The sequence below is a fragment of the Phaethon lepturus genome, unplaced genomic scaffold (assembly GCF_000687285.1).
Source record: "Phaethon lepturus isolate BGI_N335 unplaced genomic scaffold, ASM68728v1 scaffold3580, whole genome shotgun sequence".
Lineage (NCBI taxonomy): Eukaryota > Metazoa > Chordata > Aves > Phaethontiformes > Phaethontidae > Phaethon > Phaethon lepturus.
The window spans coordinates 8,680-27,143 of NW_010509702.1; the positions used below are offsets into that span (position 1 = coordinate 8,680).

The 18,464-nt window shown below is 35.4% G+C and overlaps 1 protein-coding gene across 1 annotated transcript in view; it reads left to right on the forward strand.

The window, feature by feature from the left end:
- Positions 1–849: 849 nt before the first annotated feature.
- The window catches only part of LOC104616198 (regulating synaptic membrane exocytosis protein 2-like), a gene marked incomplete at its 3' end in the record, with an annotated part of 145,456 nt that continues 127,841 nt past the window's right edge, over positions 850–18,464 (forward strand). Inside the window, exon 1 of the mRNA XM_010282337.1 lies at positions 850–1,172. Within this exon, the coding sequence (XP_010280639.1) occupies positions 850–1,172 (323 nt within the window). The remainder of the gene's footprint in view (positions 1,173–18,464) is intronic.

Below are 18,464 nucleotides of genomic sequence, written 5' to 3' on the forward strand. Positions count from 1 at the left end.
TATAACATAAGAACTGAATGTGAAATTAACTTACAGGTAATTGGCATTGGCAATTTCCTGTACTGCCATGTGACTAAGGTGATCAGATACAAAACCTTTGCAAGCAAGTACATTTTAGAATATTACAAAATCTCATTACTACATACTTGCAGGATATCGCAACTGGGAAGCTGTCATTTTAATAGTTTAGTAAGTATACAGTGAAAGCTAAACCTTGACTATAAAGTGGAGAGACTCACCATCTTATATATTGTGTTATTTTATTTAGAAAATGACTTTAATTTACAATAGCTTTGAAAATCAAGTCACTTCTTGAAGTCAGCTGCTTCATGTAAACACAGACCACCACTGAAGTAAATAGCAGAGCATTTTTGCGTATTATAAAATTACTTCTTTATAAGAGCAAAGGATCTATTCCAAAATTCCTTACTCTGACTTAGTAAGAGAATGGATTAAATGTTTAATGAATTTTTTATTCCTTTCTTTTTTTCTGTCATCATCCTCAACCTGTGGTCTTCATTTTCAAATCTTACATTTACTGCCACTGGAATGTCAATAGGCAGATCCTTTTCATTTATACGGCTACTATCTGTGGTTTTCCCATGTATTTTAAATGATGAAGTGAAAATAGAATAAAAGTTTTTTTGTGTTTGTATTTTTTTCTAAAACAATTTTCTCCAAGGTTGTACAGACATATTTTATTGTGTTGTTACTAAACTTGGGTAATTTTAATAGAAAGAATTAAAATAGTATTTTTTTTACGTTTGGAAATGGCAACAATCAGTTGATGTATGCTTGATGAAAACTTTGTCTACAGTGTTTAAAAGCTAACAGATTTTCCATTTAACTATGTCTGAACAGGTAATGTGGGTATGTAACTTGTGCCGAAAACAACAAGAAATCCTCACAAAATCAGGAGCCTGGTTCTATAACAGTGGATCAAATGCACCACAGCAGCCTGACCAAGAAGGCGTTAGAGGTATGCGGAATGAGGAAGCACCTCAAGAGAAAAAAGCAAAGCTGCAGGAGCATTTGCAGTACCAAGGACCATCAGGTGATGTACCCACACAAGTTTTGGACAAAAACAGATCTCAAGGGCTCACAAGACAAGACTCAATTAAGAATGGTTCTGGAGTAAAGCATCAAGTAACAAGTGACACAACATCAGACAGGTAAGAAAGTGTTCAATGTTTTTACTAATAAAGTCTGCTGAATTTATGCTACAAATTTTATCTTTTTAAGTTTTATCTTATTTTTATTCTGTAGCCTATAAAATACATACTGGGCTTTTTGAAACAATCCTAAGAAACAGCAGCTGAGGAGTCTCTTACTGTATTCAGATGGTCATCGACAATGTGTGTTCTTCATTCCTTCTCATTAAAAAAACAACATGGAAAATGACAGTTGCAGTGTGACTGAGCTTGTCCATGTGCTTGCAGCTTTGTTGAATCATAGTCATTACACTGTATCAGATGCTACCATATTTCTTTTGTGGACACTAACTTTATATCAGAATTTTAGTAATCTAAACTAGGACTCAGAGAAGCAAGTTAATGAAGGTGGTGGCTGCTAGGACTATAAAACATCTGGTAGTACTTGCAGTATATAGTATTGAAGATGGTGAAATCTTTGTGTGATGACCTGAGTCTTTTCATGGTTTCTCAGTTTCTTGCTGTCAGTTCTTGTCATTAGTATGAAATTGTTTTTCTTCACTGGTTTATCTCAGTGTTGACATTGGTTGAAACGGTGGCTATTTCAGTGCTAATGCAGTAGGATCTCGTTTAGCCAGAGGCTGGAGCTGGAAATTTCCTCCCTTTTTCTTGATGTGATTGTACCAAAAAACACCAGAAGGGTCTCAACCTCTGTGGCTACATTTTACTGGAACACAAAAGTAAAAACTGTTTACTTGAAAAAATTTAATTTCTTTCTAAGCAAGACCAGAATAGAACTTTAAATATTGTGGGAAAGAGGAGAGTGAGCTTGCTCATGTGTTTCCATGGAAGTGATACTCTCTCCAGAGTCCTCCACCTGCCTTGGAATTTGGCAGCCAGAGCAGTATAATCTGGCAGCCTTCCTCTGCTGCCCAGCTATGACCTCGTTACAATATTTATTCCGCAAGCTTGAAACAAGTGAGACAGGTATGATATCTTTTACAGTTAACATAATTAAAATTGTTTTCCTTTTCTCTCACCTCTTGTATTCCACCATATTTTATTTCCTATTTTTGGTCTTATTTGGGAACAAATTGGATGTAATTAATCTAACCCTTTTTGTTTCACTGATTCTGCCTGTTGTCCTTTGCTCTGATTTTAGCTGATAGGTTCAGTACTTAGTTGCTCTGAGTGCTCCTCAGTTATGTACATGGTCTCTGAGAAATACAGCTGGCAGCTTAACTTGATGCAAGGAGCAGGAGAGAGACTGATTCTCTTGTGGCTCTTTTTTTTTTTTTTTTTTTTTCCCTTTATTTTTTCCTTTGTGGCTTTTTTTTTTTTTTTTTTTTTCCCCTTAATTTTGCCAGGAAAATGGAATCATGCATAATGTGATGATAAAAAAAACCCCTTCTTGTTCTCAGCAATAATTTAACTCTGAAAGTGTTTTTATATTATATGCATGCAGAAGGAGAGAGGATACATAAATAAACACATAATTCAGATATGTAATGTACATTTACCCTAAGCAGAGTTATATGATAAACATGGATAATAGAAAGTAATATTTACCAACAGGAAGAATGTAGACTGTGCCTGAAATCAGAACAATTCTGCTGATTGTGATCACCTACTTCTCAACATATTGTTTAAATCCAGATTGTTTTGTCAGTGATTATCCCCTTCCTGTTTTATTTGGATACTAATACTAGTGTTCCCTAATTAATATATACAAGTATGCTTAGAATATATTTATAATATATATTACATGCTATTGAAGGTTAGAGGGTCTTCTGAGGAATTTTCTTCCCTAATGTCCCTCACATTAACTGTCTTTCCTTTGCTGGAGATAATGAAAAAGACTCCTCCTTAATGCCCCATCAATGTCTGATTGGTCAAACAGGCTTTTAGAGGAGAATTCCAGTGTCTCAGAGAGACTATCCCAGAATTCATGGATAGGAATAGACCTGAAGTTTGGACCTGTATATAGTGTGGTGCCATTGCTACTCTCAGCAATAATACTGGGAAGGCTTACAATTTCGTTACATTCAACCACTGTCAAGAACATAAGATAATACATTATTATTGCTATAATGCAATTATGCCTATAATATGTATCGTACTTTGATATAATTTTAATATTAAAATTTATAAATCCATATATGTTTTATTTACTATTATTGATCAAGTTAAGACAACTTTTATCCATTTGAAACTCACTCACCACTTTGTTGTCGTCAAGCAATTGTGTGTAACTTTTCCTAAAGGCTTCTGGTCTTCTGTCATCTTTTCTGAATGCTTCATGTTACCTTTTTTTTCTAATATTATGTTATAACATATTTATGTTATATTGGAGATCATCATGACAGGTTTTTTTTCTATTCTTAAATGAATTCTATGCAGAAATTGGCTACTGCAGTATGGTAGACCATTTGTCTAAATAAGCTAATTCTAGGAGAAAAACATGGCCATTCAAAATGTGCAAAATAACAAGGAAATAGCCAAAAAAGTCTAAAATATGTAGAAGTGGATGTTGTTTATGTTGCACAGCATGAACAACAGAAGTAATCAGAAAGTGAGAACTATATTGTCTGTTTTTATTTTTCATCCCAAACACATTAGTTTTGACACAAAAAATAATTAAAGACGTTAAAAAAGTATTGCTAAGACTCTATATACTTGGGCTCTTATGATTCAAATGGAAAGGTTAAATGTCTTTTTTATCAAAGAAAATTTGAGCATTTGCAGCTTCCTTTGATGTTGCAACAATCATTACTTAGAAGTTCTTTATAGCAAGTGTCATATATCTTACCTTGGTCATCTAGAGACAAGTTGGTCACAGAGTAAAGGGCAACATTCACTCCCTGAACCTCAAGAGCATCAATGCCATTTCTGTCTCATTCCTTACTATGTCTTTTTTAATTGTGCTTTTTTGTTTTTCCATTCTTGAGTGGTAATTACTGAATTTCGCCCCTATTTTCTTTAGTGGTAATATTCTTCATTAAAATAACATTCATTGTTTCAACTGTTAGACTAGTATTCTGTTCCCTTGATGTATGCAACAGTCCCATTTGCAATCGATAGAGCCTAAACTGTTCAGACAGACAGATAGGTACTTGATTATAAGTCCTCTTTGACTGATCTGAAATTTGTTGCCTTAAAGAAGTCTGAGATGATTTTGGATTGCACATTCTCCAAGGACGTTTTTCTTATGTTGGACCCATAACAGAGGAAAAGAGAGTCAAAGACTATTCAGGAGCAAGTTGTACTTCCCACCAGCAGAACAGTTTGCCATTATTAAATTTTGTTCTAGTTCATATCCAATATTTATAATCTGCCTTGTAGGTTTTTTATTGCTTTCTGTGTGTTAAACCCATGGAGAAGGCAGAGGCAGCAGACACACTGTAGGATCCAGTGTTAGATTGCTTTCAGTAATTGACCATCTTATATTTGACATTATTTGAGGTGAGAATAGCAGAATTTGTATCACATGGAGATTTTTTGCTAAGGGCAGTTGACAAGTAAACATATGTAGTGGTTTTCACAGACTTACTCTTATGAGCAGAGTATGGATGCTGATGGTAGTATAACACTAGACTCCGTGAAAACTGCCAAATGATGTGAATCAAAGAAATGCAAAATATTACTCTATGTAATCCATAGACTCAGAAGGTCTATTCTGAGGTCTGCTATGCACAGATGGTAGATTTATGGCTGTATGCACTGCAGTTCTTTGATTTGTACTATCCAATTTCACATTAATTCTGGATTATACAAAAGGGGCCTTTTTATTTTATTTTGATCAAAAGCATTCATGTACTCTATTGTTTCCAAGACCTACGCTACTCATCATTCAATACATTATGTTTTCTTTCTAGCAACAAAATTGTTTGAATAATCTTTTTCTAGTCATTTTCTAGCAGGCAATCAGCTTGTAAAATGGTTGATTTCTTCATTCCAAAACCTAAGCCAAAGCAAATGTCTATAATGTCCTATTAAAATGTGTATAGGATCCTAATAATAAAAGCTGGGGAACAGGGAACTTTAATGCTGATACAAAGCTTTTTTATGTGTCATTCTGTTTGCCTGAATTGTTACATCTTTAGGTGGTGTTGCCATGCTTGAGTTGTAACATAATTATTTTTCTTGCTCTTGGTATGATCCATTGTAAATCCATTTCAGTAATTTTCCACATATGGATTCAGCATTTTAAATTGTAAATCTTTTGTGACATACTATGGGTGTTGCTGCACAAACATCTTTTCTATATACCTGGCATTTCACAATCCTTTTAAAGCAATAGCTTTAAAATTGTAGGAATTTTAAAAAAGTAGGAAATGCATGAAGTCTTCCCCGTGCAAGGTTATGATGACATAACTATGTCTCATCTAATGTCCAACTGAAATGATGTTACGTAGTTTACGTAGATGTGAATGATTAAGCATTTTGTTGTTTTTTTCTTTTCTTTTTTTTTCCCCCCTCATCCATCCTGTATGAATCCAAAATGCTTTCCAAAATTTGAAAATGTGAATTTTGAATTTACAATATATATTTGTCATGTATTCTATTACTATAAGAAGAGCTATCCTCAAGGATATTATTCATGAGATTCAATGCAAAAAAAAAAAGAAAGTGAAATTATTGGGAGAAAGTTTGTTTTCATGTTTCAATTGCTGCATCTATCAGAGGGTGAGCCATGTCAAAAAGAGAATTGATTCTTGATATCTGTAAAGATCATGATCAGTAAGATCATGATTTGGAGCAAGACTAATGAATAAAGCTGCTTGAACCCTTTTCAGATTAACTGTAAGGATATGAGATTAAATCATAAAAACCAGAATGAAAACAACAAATTGAGAGTGAGCAGCTGCAGAGTTGCACAACAGCAGTATTTATTTTCCAGGCCAGCAGACAGACATAAAATATATCCTCTTTCCTTCCTTCTTCCCTTCTCCTTTGAAAGATACATATGTATTTTGGGTGTTTGTTTTCTATCATCCCTTTTATCTCAGGAAAAAAAAAGGATTTTTATGGTGGTTTCCACACACTATAGAGGTTTGGAAGCTGATACATTTTATTCTGGGTAAGAATTGCAAACAAGACTGTCAAGGCTACTTGGGTCTGAAGGTGCAGGTTTTGTGCATATATTCTTTATGGAATGTATACACACATCCCACATATAAAGGTTTTACTCTATTGCGTTACCAATGGCAGTAGAATGAAAGTGGTCCCCTGTGTCCCTTTGCTTCCGTTCTAGGAAGGAGTGCCAGTATGAGTTGGCAGCGTTGGCTCTGTCTTTTTGGACTGCATTTAGGGATGTCAGGGTGTGAACAGAGAGAAGAGAGACCAAAATAAGAGGGAAGAGGAACAGAGAGGAAAAAGCAGGCATAAGCTCGTTGAAAAACATCAAAGAGCAGAAGAGCAGCATGAATTAAATAAATGAAAATGTGTGTCCATCTGTTTCATGTTATATCTTTTTCAAATGGCTTTTCTTTAATTCCTGGATTATGAACAACTGATACTGAGAACATTGCTGATGGTCATTTATTGCAATTTAAAGCACAACAAAATAATGTTAAAGGATTAATTACATTACTTTCTGAAAGGCTGGAAACTGGCCATTTCCCAAGATTATCACTATTTTTCTTCTGCAACACTTATGACACAGCACTGTAGTGCAGCCTCTGATTTTAATAGTTTCTATTTCTGAGAACCTGAGTTGAGAGATCTTTAGCCCAGGTGTCTTAAAAAAAATACAATCTTTACTTGTACCTGCAGAAACTAAGCATATTTGAAAGCAATCTCAAGTAAAATAGAGGCTTTTTAACTTTTTTACCTATGTTTTTCTACCTGCTGACATATTTAAAGACAGTGAGAAATACTGAAACAATTATACAGAGACAGTGTTTAAAGTAAGGGATTCTGTATCCAAGAGTCAGACTGACAACACTATGTTCAGATTTGTTCGTGTTCAGAAGTATCCATTAAGGACAACTGTGTCTCTAAACTTTTTAGAATTCTTTATGTAAGAATTAACTGACACGAATTTATTTCTTTAATATTGGTTGACCACTGCCGTAGGAAAAAACCACAATTGTTGAGAAAGCATAATGATATTCTTTCACTTCATCAATATATCTAATACTTTTGTACAAAGTATTTTGCAGGTTGAGTTTAAAATTGAATCAATATTCTTCTCCATGCATTGCAGTGACTGCAAAGAGCTGTTGCTGACTTTCCCTGGTGCTAGAACGGGATGCAAAATTTCGGCACTAGAGGTACCCTACAGTAAAGATTTAAGTTTTATGGGTTTTTGAATTGCATCCAAATAATCCTGTTCCAGCATTTTTCACCACTTTGGTAGTCAGTCCTTAGCTGTAAAGCGAAACCAATGTCAGTCTGAAAACTGTTGTCTCTGTAGTTTTGCTTTTGTTTCTTGTGCTCTTTATCTTCCAAGTCAACGTATGCTTTGTATGATTTTTGAGGTAATAACTTAGAACAAACGAGTTAGCTTCTTCTTCACAGAACTCCTCTTTTAATTATTTCATTCTCCTACATATAGGTTTAGGGGCGTGGATCAACATTTCATGGCTATTCCAGTTTTCAGGTAGAAACTAAAGCTATGCTTATGTGCTGTCTCAATCTGGAAGGCATAAAAAAGAAATTAATAATAACTATGGCCAGAGGAAGCATTAGAAATTTATGGGTAAGGGAGCCAGAGAAAATGCAGTAGTTAATTATTGAAAAGAAGTACCTTGGGTCCAAGAAAGTCAGAAATCCTTCAGTGGAGAAGTTTTAATGAAATAATTAGACACTTATGACAAGGATTAAGCTACACTCACTTATGAGGATGAGTAAGGAGTTTGGTACCCTCTGTAATGCCTACGTGCAGAGTCTCTTTAAGAAGTTCCTGAGTGGTAGTGACATTGTCTATTAACAGCCCAGCCTACCTATAGAGGGTATACTATGTTTCTACCTGTTATTAGTAGGTTGCAATGGGTTAAAGTGTCTCTATTCTAGTCTAACTTCTGTAAAAGAGGGAGAGCTTTTTTTCTCCATTACCTTTGCAGAACCATCTGTCTTCTGGGAAACAAAACTGCTTGTAAAATTCTGTTTGTCTCCTAATGCTGGTTTTGTGGGCCTCCTGCTCACGTGGATAGTGACACTGCTAACACAACTAACACAACATTCAGGATGTGCAGCCACCACTGTGACTTCAGTGTGGTTTTTCTGAGATGTGCATTGCTTCCTTCCCTCCACTTTTATATCCCCCGAAGTAGCAGAACAACCAATAAGCTAGCTGTTCTTAATTTTTTTGTGATGATGCTTTATTAAAAGAAATACCTCTTTTTTTTTTTTTTTCTTTTCCCCAAAAGCCATCTTTTATCTAGCTGTAGAATCTGTACTGAGGAGTGTTGGGCCTCTGACCAATGGGAGATACGGTTTGGGATCAATTTTTTAGAGAAGGCTAGTCTGTTTGGATAAGAGAGAAAGGGAAGAGGAAACTTCCCTAACTGTGGCAGAATTAACCTACCTTAATAACAGTCTAAAACTGCTGTGTTTCAAACATTAAAGTGTTTTAGTTAAACATGTAACAAAGAGATTGAATTCCAGCTTTAAGTGACGATCTGAACTCAGATGCAATCATTCTCTGCAGTGAGCAAATCTCATGTTTGTTTTAGGGAATTTAATTTTCGCAATTTACTGTGAAGTGCATTTTCAAAAATAATTCCATTGCAACATGATGTTAGTATTTTGCTTTCTGTTAATGATTAATTGATTTTTTTCTTAATTATGTCTATTTCTTGCATACTGCATACTGAAAATTAGCACTGACTATTTGACTTTTCTCACTGTTATGCAGAATGAGCTCAGGGAAGTCTTAATATTCAGTGCTGCTATTTGGTATCTTTGAAGTGGAGTTTGGTCTTCCATTGCTTCTAAGTATTATAGTTCTGCATATCACAGCTAGGACTTTAACTGTGCTAAAAGACCATTAATAATCTAAATCTGTAAACACAGATCTCAGCTGTATCAGAATATTGAACATTTTTCATTAAGTACTAACTGCAGCTAACATTTATGGAACTAAATGTAGTTTTGCTTTTAGCTAAATTGACCCTGAAAGAAAGCAATACCAGAAAAAAAAAGGGTAGTAGCGTTTTTAATTTAATTTTTTAAATTAATGGCACCAGTACCTTTGTGGGTTGAGCACGTCTTCTTAAAGTGCTGTTTTGTTGACCTTGCACAAACATGAATGTTAGAGCTCGCTGTGTGTTCATAATCCTTAGTTGTGCTGTGCTCGTTCTGTGGAGGCTAATTTCTCTTCAGAAGTATAAATAACAGATTTTGCTTGAATTTCATATTTACAAAATTGGTCTGTAGAGGTGAATAAGTTACATCTGTGGTGTGCAGCCAAGGGAAGTGGCTAACATTTAGTAAAGGACTCTGCTAACTCAAGTTTTTAGGTTCTGGCAGCAAAGTGGCTCTGGAATCTGCAGGAGGCAATTCAATGAATGGCCTTTTATTTTCATGTTTTCTACCACAGCTATATAGACTGGATTAAAATAAAAAATGGGAATGAATAATTGTTACTGTTACAAATTCTTTCTTTGGCTCTTTCTTTCTGCCTCCAGAAGTCACAAAGCAATCACTTCTGTAGTGCAATTTAGTTGTCATTTATCTTTTTCATGGCAAGTTTAATAATTTTAGTAAGTGTCAATCATCTATTTTATTAAGTCAGATCTGAGGAAAAAATATAACTAAAAATGAATGTAATAGGACCAGGGTGGCCATATTTTCACAATTAAAAATTACATTATTAAGCAATGCAATTTTTTTTTCTACCTTGTCTTTAACATGATTATTCTGTTCCTTTTTCTGCCCCTTCTTCAAACCAAATCCTTGTTTGTCCCTTTGTCTACTCTGGAATGTCATTATCTATCTATCTAATTATGTATTTATTTTATTAGCTTATTTTCATCGTCCCTTTCTCACTGGTGAGAGTTCTTGCCAAACTCTTGCGAGGCATTGGAATTATTTTCAAGGATATACCCATGATATTCCATCACTTAAAGACAGACATTCTTTTCTTCTCTAACCCAGTTCTTTTTCTTTCCCCTAGCTCTAGCTCACCTCTCTTCCTCAATTTCCAACAATTCTGCAACCATTCATAAGTGTCGTTTCAGATTTGTAGCTAAGTAAGTGGACGCTGCTCTCCCAAGCTTGGAGAAATCTTAATTTTGTGCCTTTCGGTGAAAACAGGCCTTGAGGCATTCTTTACTAACCAAAAGGAAGACAGATACAGACTTTTTAAGGGATCACTTACCTGTTCCAGCAAAGTAGTGCAGTACAATGTCATTTCAAGTTAAGTAGAAGATGTAGGTGACCTGAAGTCAGTGACTCTTTAAAGCGGAGTTTTTAAATCCAAGGTAGTAGCTATGTATGATATGCAGTGGATTGTGTATCTGCAACTTGTTCTGACGTCTATGATTCTATGATTTCTGCACTGTGCAGCACTGTGCCCTGTAATTGCCCTGGTCCCTCAGAAGGTGACATCAGAAAGTGCCCGTTTCTGCAGCATTGGGCTTCCTGGAAATGCTATTAGGGACCTCAGTAAGTGTGTCATCTTCATAGAGTAAGAGGAGGTTAAGTTGCTCCAAACACAGTTTTCCCAATTTCCGGTCCAGTGTTTTGTCAGCTGATATTACATGCCTGAGTGGGTCCTTGATGTAGTTTATCTGCCAAAGTAAGTTTTTATTATGCAGCTTGGAATAGGATGAACCATGAACTTTGCTGCAGAAAACCCATTTTCTTTGACAAAAAGAAAACAGCAAGGACAACGGTTCTTATGGTAATATCTTGATAGAAAGCAATGCATTTTAGCTACAAGAGGTTCTATTCTCTAATGAGTTTGTGTAAATCCTTAGCTGGACTTTAAACTTCCTTGGTGCTCACTTTAAAAAATAATTAAAAAAATAGCCATCCAGGCAGATGAGATTAAAGCAGAAAAACATCTGATTTTCTTTGTAATTCCAAATAAACTCGGAAGCTTCAGAGGGACATTGCATTCTAAAGTTCCAAATCAGTGCACAAACCCAATTTTTTTTTTTCCCAGAGGTAGATTAATTTTAATTAAATCTTGTCGATTCTGGCATGAGGTGCTGGGCTGACAAAAATGGACCTACCTCAGTGTATCTTTATGCGCTGGTTAGAACTATGAGAAATATCTTAAGCTAGAAGAGGAATCACAATTAGTTCAATAATCTCAGCTCCTGAATATAAGAAACTCAACAACTCAACAGTTCAGCAATTTCACCTCCTCATGATGCCTAGATAATTGCATTTTATTCCTAAAATGGCCATGAAAGGATTCATCTTCCTGTACCATTCATTAACAGGGATTGGAACAAAAATTTTTGAAAGAAACTCCATTTAACTTGGGTTTGCATTTGTTAGAAAACAATGTGTATTTTGGGTGCTTCCCATGTCTCATAGATCAAGTAAATACAATGACTGGAGAATTTATTTTCATTTAGAAAATATGTATCAATATTTGAAGCAAGAAATTGGATCTCTGAATAAGTTAAAGTTGAAAGCAAAAATAATTTAATTGCTACTCAGCAGATCTTTTTTTGGATGCAGAGATTCCTCCTTAAACGAGAACATCAATTATAAAGACCCTGACAATCAGAGAAGGAAAAGAGGAAGATATGTCACGTAGTGGAAAAAGGAGGAGTATTTTGTAGGTAAGGCTCTGGAGCTTTGGCTGGAGCTTAAGGCCAGTATTAGTAATGTCTCAACTTCTCAACAGACTTGTCTTGGATGATGATAGACTACATTGCAGTAATGACTGATGCACCGGTGTAGATCAGGACCATTCATTCTTACCTACTTCACTCCTCCTTTAAGTACTTAAGAGCATTTATAAGAATGCTTGTGTCCCATTTGTAGATATTGACAAAAGCTGTCAGATATTTTCAGAGTTAAGCCTGCTGAAGCTAACTAAACCAGGAGATTTCCCTCAAGACAAGCATTTTAAATTTCATGCTCTATGTGGCGTATGGGCACCTCTTTCAGAAGCATTTTTTAATCCCTGAAAATGAGATTTATTTGGGAATTTATACTGTGGTATGTCACCAAGCATCACAAAGACGTACAGTTATGATAACAATCAATTATGAAGTTAACCCTAACCCCCTCCCCAAAGCTTTTAACATAATGGCCAGCACTAACATAAGACTCCAGTATTAAATGGAAATCTTTCCAAAGTAAAACATTTACGCTGCCTTAATGCTTATAAAACCCAGGCTCCATGACACTGTCAAAGGAAATGCATTCCAGAGGTGTGTGATCATCAGGAAAATATTCTTCTGGTATTCCAATCAGCTGAAGATAGGAGCAACCCAGGAGACCATAAATCTTACAATGACATGAAAGGAAGATGCATTAGTCTCTTTGAACTCATTCCCAATATATGGAAGGCTCCAACTTTTATCCAGTGTATGGAATAGCAGAAATTAATAAACAATCCAGTGCATAGATGTGTTCTTTTAGCTCCTGTTTCACAAAATGAAAAGGCTAATCTTAATCTTGCTGTCATTTGGAGAATGATCTATCTTCTAGTTTACACATATATTAGCCTTTGTTTCCATTACAGATCACCTCGACACATTGACACCTAACACAAGGTTGGAGGCCTTTTAAGGTCCAAATCAGTCATCTGAAAATAGGGATACTGCAATGAATCTTTTAAGACATTTTCCAGGTGATGAAAAGGAATTTCTAAAATTAATTAAACTCCCAAGTTCACAGGGAATGAGAGCCAATTTCTGCAATGTATCACCACCATCAATGTAACGGTTACTTTCCTTACAATAAAAGAAATTTTATGATCAGCCTGCTCACCCAAGGAAGTGTTTGTGTAAAGGATCTCATCCAAAGAGGATAGTAACTGTTGATAATTTCACAAGGAGAACATTACCTCGTTACCTGAGTGTGTTTATTGAAATTATTCCTGTGCTGGGTGCATTTATGTTGTTGGTAATCATCAGTGGACTGTTGTAGGATTTAATTTTTGCTGTCTGCTTTGTGCTAATCATGTCCTATCTTAAACTGGTATATTTGGAGAATAAGGGGTATAAGTATGAATTGCCTGTGAGTACTGAGGAAATCAACTTTCACCTTGAATACGTCATCCTGAGACACAGAGAAAAGACAGATGTCTGAAAACTGTTAGGGTGTGCGTTTTCAGCGTCTGTTTTTAGTACTTTACATTATTAATCATGCATAATTGTTAGCAGTGTTTTAAGTAACCTTTTTTTTTTTTGAAAGTTTTTTTGAAACTTTTCATCAAAGTGAGGAACAGAAATCTTTTTTGTAGCAGATGAAGTTTTCAATGCATTGTTTCAAAAATCAATCAAATCTCTGTTCTAGGCCAGCACTTCTTGACTAGTGAGACACATCTCATTGGTGAACCATCCAGAACTGCAAATGAGGCATAAAGCAGGATTCATGTAATGTAATGAGTATAGAGAGAAATATAAATTGATTGTGAGTCAGCTGAAGGTAAAATTGGTTGAAATACACTGCTCTAAACCACGCATTCTGCAAGGTGCAGCATCTACTGCATATTGAGCCTGCTGTATCGACGTATATTCCATGTACGCTTCTGTTTATCCAACGAGAGTATAACAGCTTTCTGTTCCTGTCAGGTAATGCAGGCAATTCCTTTAGTCAAGGAAATGAAGTCTCAGTCAGACGTTTTCTAACTCTGATTGCCCAATTCTTCCATCTTAATAATATTCCTTTAATACTTTTAAAAATATTATTTATATATTTTATACCACATGTATGAACATGCACAAATACATATATTCATACTAACAGCTTAGGATGTATAGCCATTGCAGTAAACTGTCAGGTACTCTGAGGAAAGTGGAGAACAGATTATAGGATCATTCTATGACCCAGAATTTACAGACATTATTTTGTGGACAAAAACATGCATTTCTCCTGTAGGAAGCCTACCAGTCCTGCAGACATAAAGCAAAATTAGTAATATGTATTATTTTTGTGTTATTTTTGTACAAACTAGAATCATGGTATTGCAGGTTGATGAACTAATTTCTAAATTTATTAGACAAATAGGTTGTTTTTTGTTGCCAAATGCAATTTCTGCCCCAACAGCATTTTAGATAAATTATGTCTTAGGTCAGGGCAGTGGGTTAAACACATGTATCCCTAGATTTTAGGGCTTCTTTTTTAGAATGAGAGATCTACCATCAATAGAAATTTTGCTAGAAAACTTGCAGATCCATAAAATGCCTGGATTATACGCAGGAACAATGCACGGGCAGGAAAAAGGGAGAGAATGTGCACACCTGGATTTTTTTTTCTGACATACTGTCAGAACACAACTAAAGCAGGAATTGGAAAGCGTTCTCAGATCCAGCAGTAGAAATGCAACCACAGCGTTATATTCATACCTCCTAAATCAGGTACTTAGACAAGCCTAAGAACAATTCATTAAACCTATTTTTGGGCACTCATGCAATTTTTGATGACATGAATTTTTTTTAACATGCTCCTGTTTCTCTCTATTGATTATACAGGAAGAAAAAGATGGCCAGGCTTCTAAACTACATACCCTAGTCATCTATATTTAAGTTGAATAAATTTAGGTGTCTGTGTTGATAACTTCAGACAATGATTCAGACAATCTAAATTCGATGTCTGAGTTTGCCTAAAATCAATAACATCTTCATTTTTAAGCATAGAATTCTCTAAGCAAGGAATACTTAGAAATATCCAGATCTGGCAAGTGAGGCAGGAGCTAGGCACTGGAGCTTTGTTGCCGACCAGAGGTGGGCAACAATGTACTTAAAATTTAGTGTTCAGAGTTGTTTTTATGAACATGTCACGTAGCATGTAATATTATTATCAAAATAAAAAAATGCCAAGTGTCTTATTCCAACTGTGCTGGAAAAAACTCTCAAACTCAACATTATATCATTTCATGTTTTTAAGTCACAAGATGCAACTTGCGCTTTTTCTCTGTTTTGTGGTGTACCCTAGCAATAGAAGCTTTTGTTTCACCATGCAATTTGTATATATTATGTAATATTCAGAAGGGTGAGGACGACAGAGATAAGACAAATAATTAAAAATAAACATTCCATGTAATTATTTTCAAATATTTTAGGCCTTGTCATATTTAAATAAAATTTCCCATATTGCCTTTCTACTAATATATTAGAGAGAATTCCATGGAAAGGTTTGAGAAGCCATAATCTATATTAAGCTAAGGAAGTTAACCAATAAGTCAAAGTTTTTCATGTTAAGGATAGTTTAAAAATAATTATACTGGGATGTATACCTGGTTCTGAGGCATACCTGCTGATTAATTTCAAGAAGTATTACTGTTGTGGTATAGTCTATCATCATTAATAACAAAAGGATTTAAATTATAATTTTCATATTTCCCTTGTCCAATTTATTTGGTTTTTTCCCCTCTGTCTTACTCATCCTGGAATGTGCAATTTGTGTGGTCAGTGCCAGTTTTTGTATGTGTCCATACTAGGCCTAACAGCAGGATTTCCCGAGTGAACATATGGCACATTTCCTAGTATCTGCATAAGGAGCAAAATCAGACCCATCATTGTGTTATCTGAGTTTTAAAAAAACGTACATTTTTTTAGCACCAAAACTATTTATAATAAACAAGTCATCCAGCATTTAACTTTCATAAGTCTTCATTTTTTCCATTCATAGATTTAGAATTTAATTAAGCCATAGCTGGTCAAAATAAGGTAAAATCTCAGCTTCCAAATGTTTTATTTTTAAAATGTATTTTCCAAACTAGTAAGTATGCAGGTAAGCTCTCATGTTTAACTTGCTTGCCACCTTTTAGAAAGTTTTAAAGCCATACTGATCAGGATCATGATTATTTCTGTCATTTACTAAGACCATGATGAGACTCAGGGAAATGAATTGTTTGATCTCATCATAGAACTTCAGCACACCTAACACACAGTGTTTCTGTGATTCTGTGTGATTCTGTGTGATTCTAATCAGGGAGAATTGGCACTTTCTTGCTTAGGAAGTCCAAAGCTGATCTGGAATCTCCCATCAAGACTCGGCGTTGCGGACTGATGTAGTCTATACTCCTTGATGTTCTTGGTAATCTATACATGTCAAGGTTAATTTTGTCTTTCATTAAAAAATAGACATTTGCTTGCCTTTTTTTCCTCCTGTGTTGATGACATTAGCTTGGTGAATTTTCAGACATGGGAATATTGAGATTCCTGAAGGTGCAAAACGTAAACCAACAGCATATCTTTGTATTTTATCCTGAATGTAAGTAGGTTAATCAGAGCATCCTCTTAATCATTCAGAGTGATGTGGTACTTGCTGGGTGAGTTCATGACTGAGGAACAGAGCACGGACTGCTTCCACTGGCCCTTGTGCAGTCCCAATATTCAGAAACATGCTACAGGCATAGTGCTGAACTGCGCTTTTGGGCCTTATCTGAAGACTGTTGGCATGCAGGGTTATCCCTGATTTCACTGGAATTAGGCTACTAAACAGTTGCTGCTACAGGGAATGGTAGCTCAACAGACTTTGGAACAACAAAATTTTAGTACCCTAGAAAGAGCAAGTAAGAGCATGAATTCGGGTTCACACACCTTACCTGGGAGCAGACATATTTCTAGCCTGAACTAGATCACTTAAGCTTCATTTCTTAAAATATTGAATAGATAATGTACGTACAAAGTTTGTGATGGTTAACTATTTTTGTGAAGCTCATTCTAAGAATAAATTATTATTATTATTTCATTATTTAATATTACTGCTGGTGAAACAGGAGATAATCTTTGCTGAGTCCTTTGTGCATGGGATACCGTTAGCAGCAAGTCCAATGGAAACTGAGGAATGAGGGACTTAAATACCAGGTAGTTCCATGAGCACCAGAATCAATGCAGACGGGGCTCTGAGCAACTGATCTAGTTGAAGATGTCCCTGCTCATGGCAGGGGGGGTTGGACTAGATGGCCTTAAAAGGCCCCGTCCAACTCAAAAGATTCTATGATTCTATGTTTTTCTATCCTATTTCCTTTGTGATGTGGTGGAGGATCACAATAACTTAAGCACCTTTTCCTACCACTTATGATAATTTTGTCAAACTTAAGATGGCAATGTTGTGGCTATTCACTGACTGTATTCTGACTGTCTTTCTACTGCCAAAGCCAATGGGTAATGGTTCAGTTCTACTCACCCTTCCTCTATTGTGCACTGACTTGGGTCTTTCTTCTCCTATGATGATGCTGATTTTCACACAGCTTGTTGGAATATAACTATTGTAATATTTTTGCCCTTATGAAATTAACCAGTCTTCTCAAATGTATTAATTATGGTGATAGATGGTAATATGGATAGAAAAATGGATAAACAGAGTGTACAGATTTCTAAGTCTCATATCCTTGGTTTAAAATCTGTAACTTAGGCTAAAAGGAGAGGTTACTATTAAAAGGATAATTGAGAAGATGATGGAGAACTATTTTTCAAAAGACAGACATTGAAAAGAATTACATGAATATGGATAGAATGCCTCAAAAATGAACATAAGGAAACAGGAAAATGTGGAAGATACTTAGATAAAAATGCAAGCAAGAAAAAACCACAATATTTCTTGGTTGAATACTACAATGAATTTACTTTCTTTTACATTACTGTACCTTGTTAGTGGATATTTTCTGTAACAAGGTTTGGTCTCTTAGCTGGAATTTCAGTATCTTTCATCGTAGATCTGTGACCTGACTACCAGGGAATAAAATCAGTATCACTTTTCCATTCTCAATGAATGTTTAACTCAGTGAATTAAATAGTTCATTCAATATTTAATTATTTTATGGAAAAGAGAACAGCCTCAACAGCAAAGACAAATTCCCTTTGGAATAACCAAGAGGGTGTTGATGAGGACTTTGTGGGCATATTTGAGGAAGCCAGAAGGGAAACTTGGGACTCAGTTTTCCATTTTCCCTGTCACAGTGCTATCTGCCAGACTTCCTGTAGTAAAAGGACGGGTACATTCTGAATGAGTGCTCAGGCGCCAGCTGAAGGAGAGGATTCATTTTTACAATTCTTGAGCAGAGACTGATGCTTCCCTGCAGCCTGGATTTAGGTACTTTTATCCTTTTGGGGTTGGGGCTTTATCTGCATCCCTCTCTTTATTGTTTCCTATCCTAGATATTCAGAATACTGGCTTCTATGATTCCTGTTCTTAAATATGATTAAATTTACAGTTGTAGATTTTGCC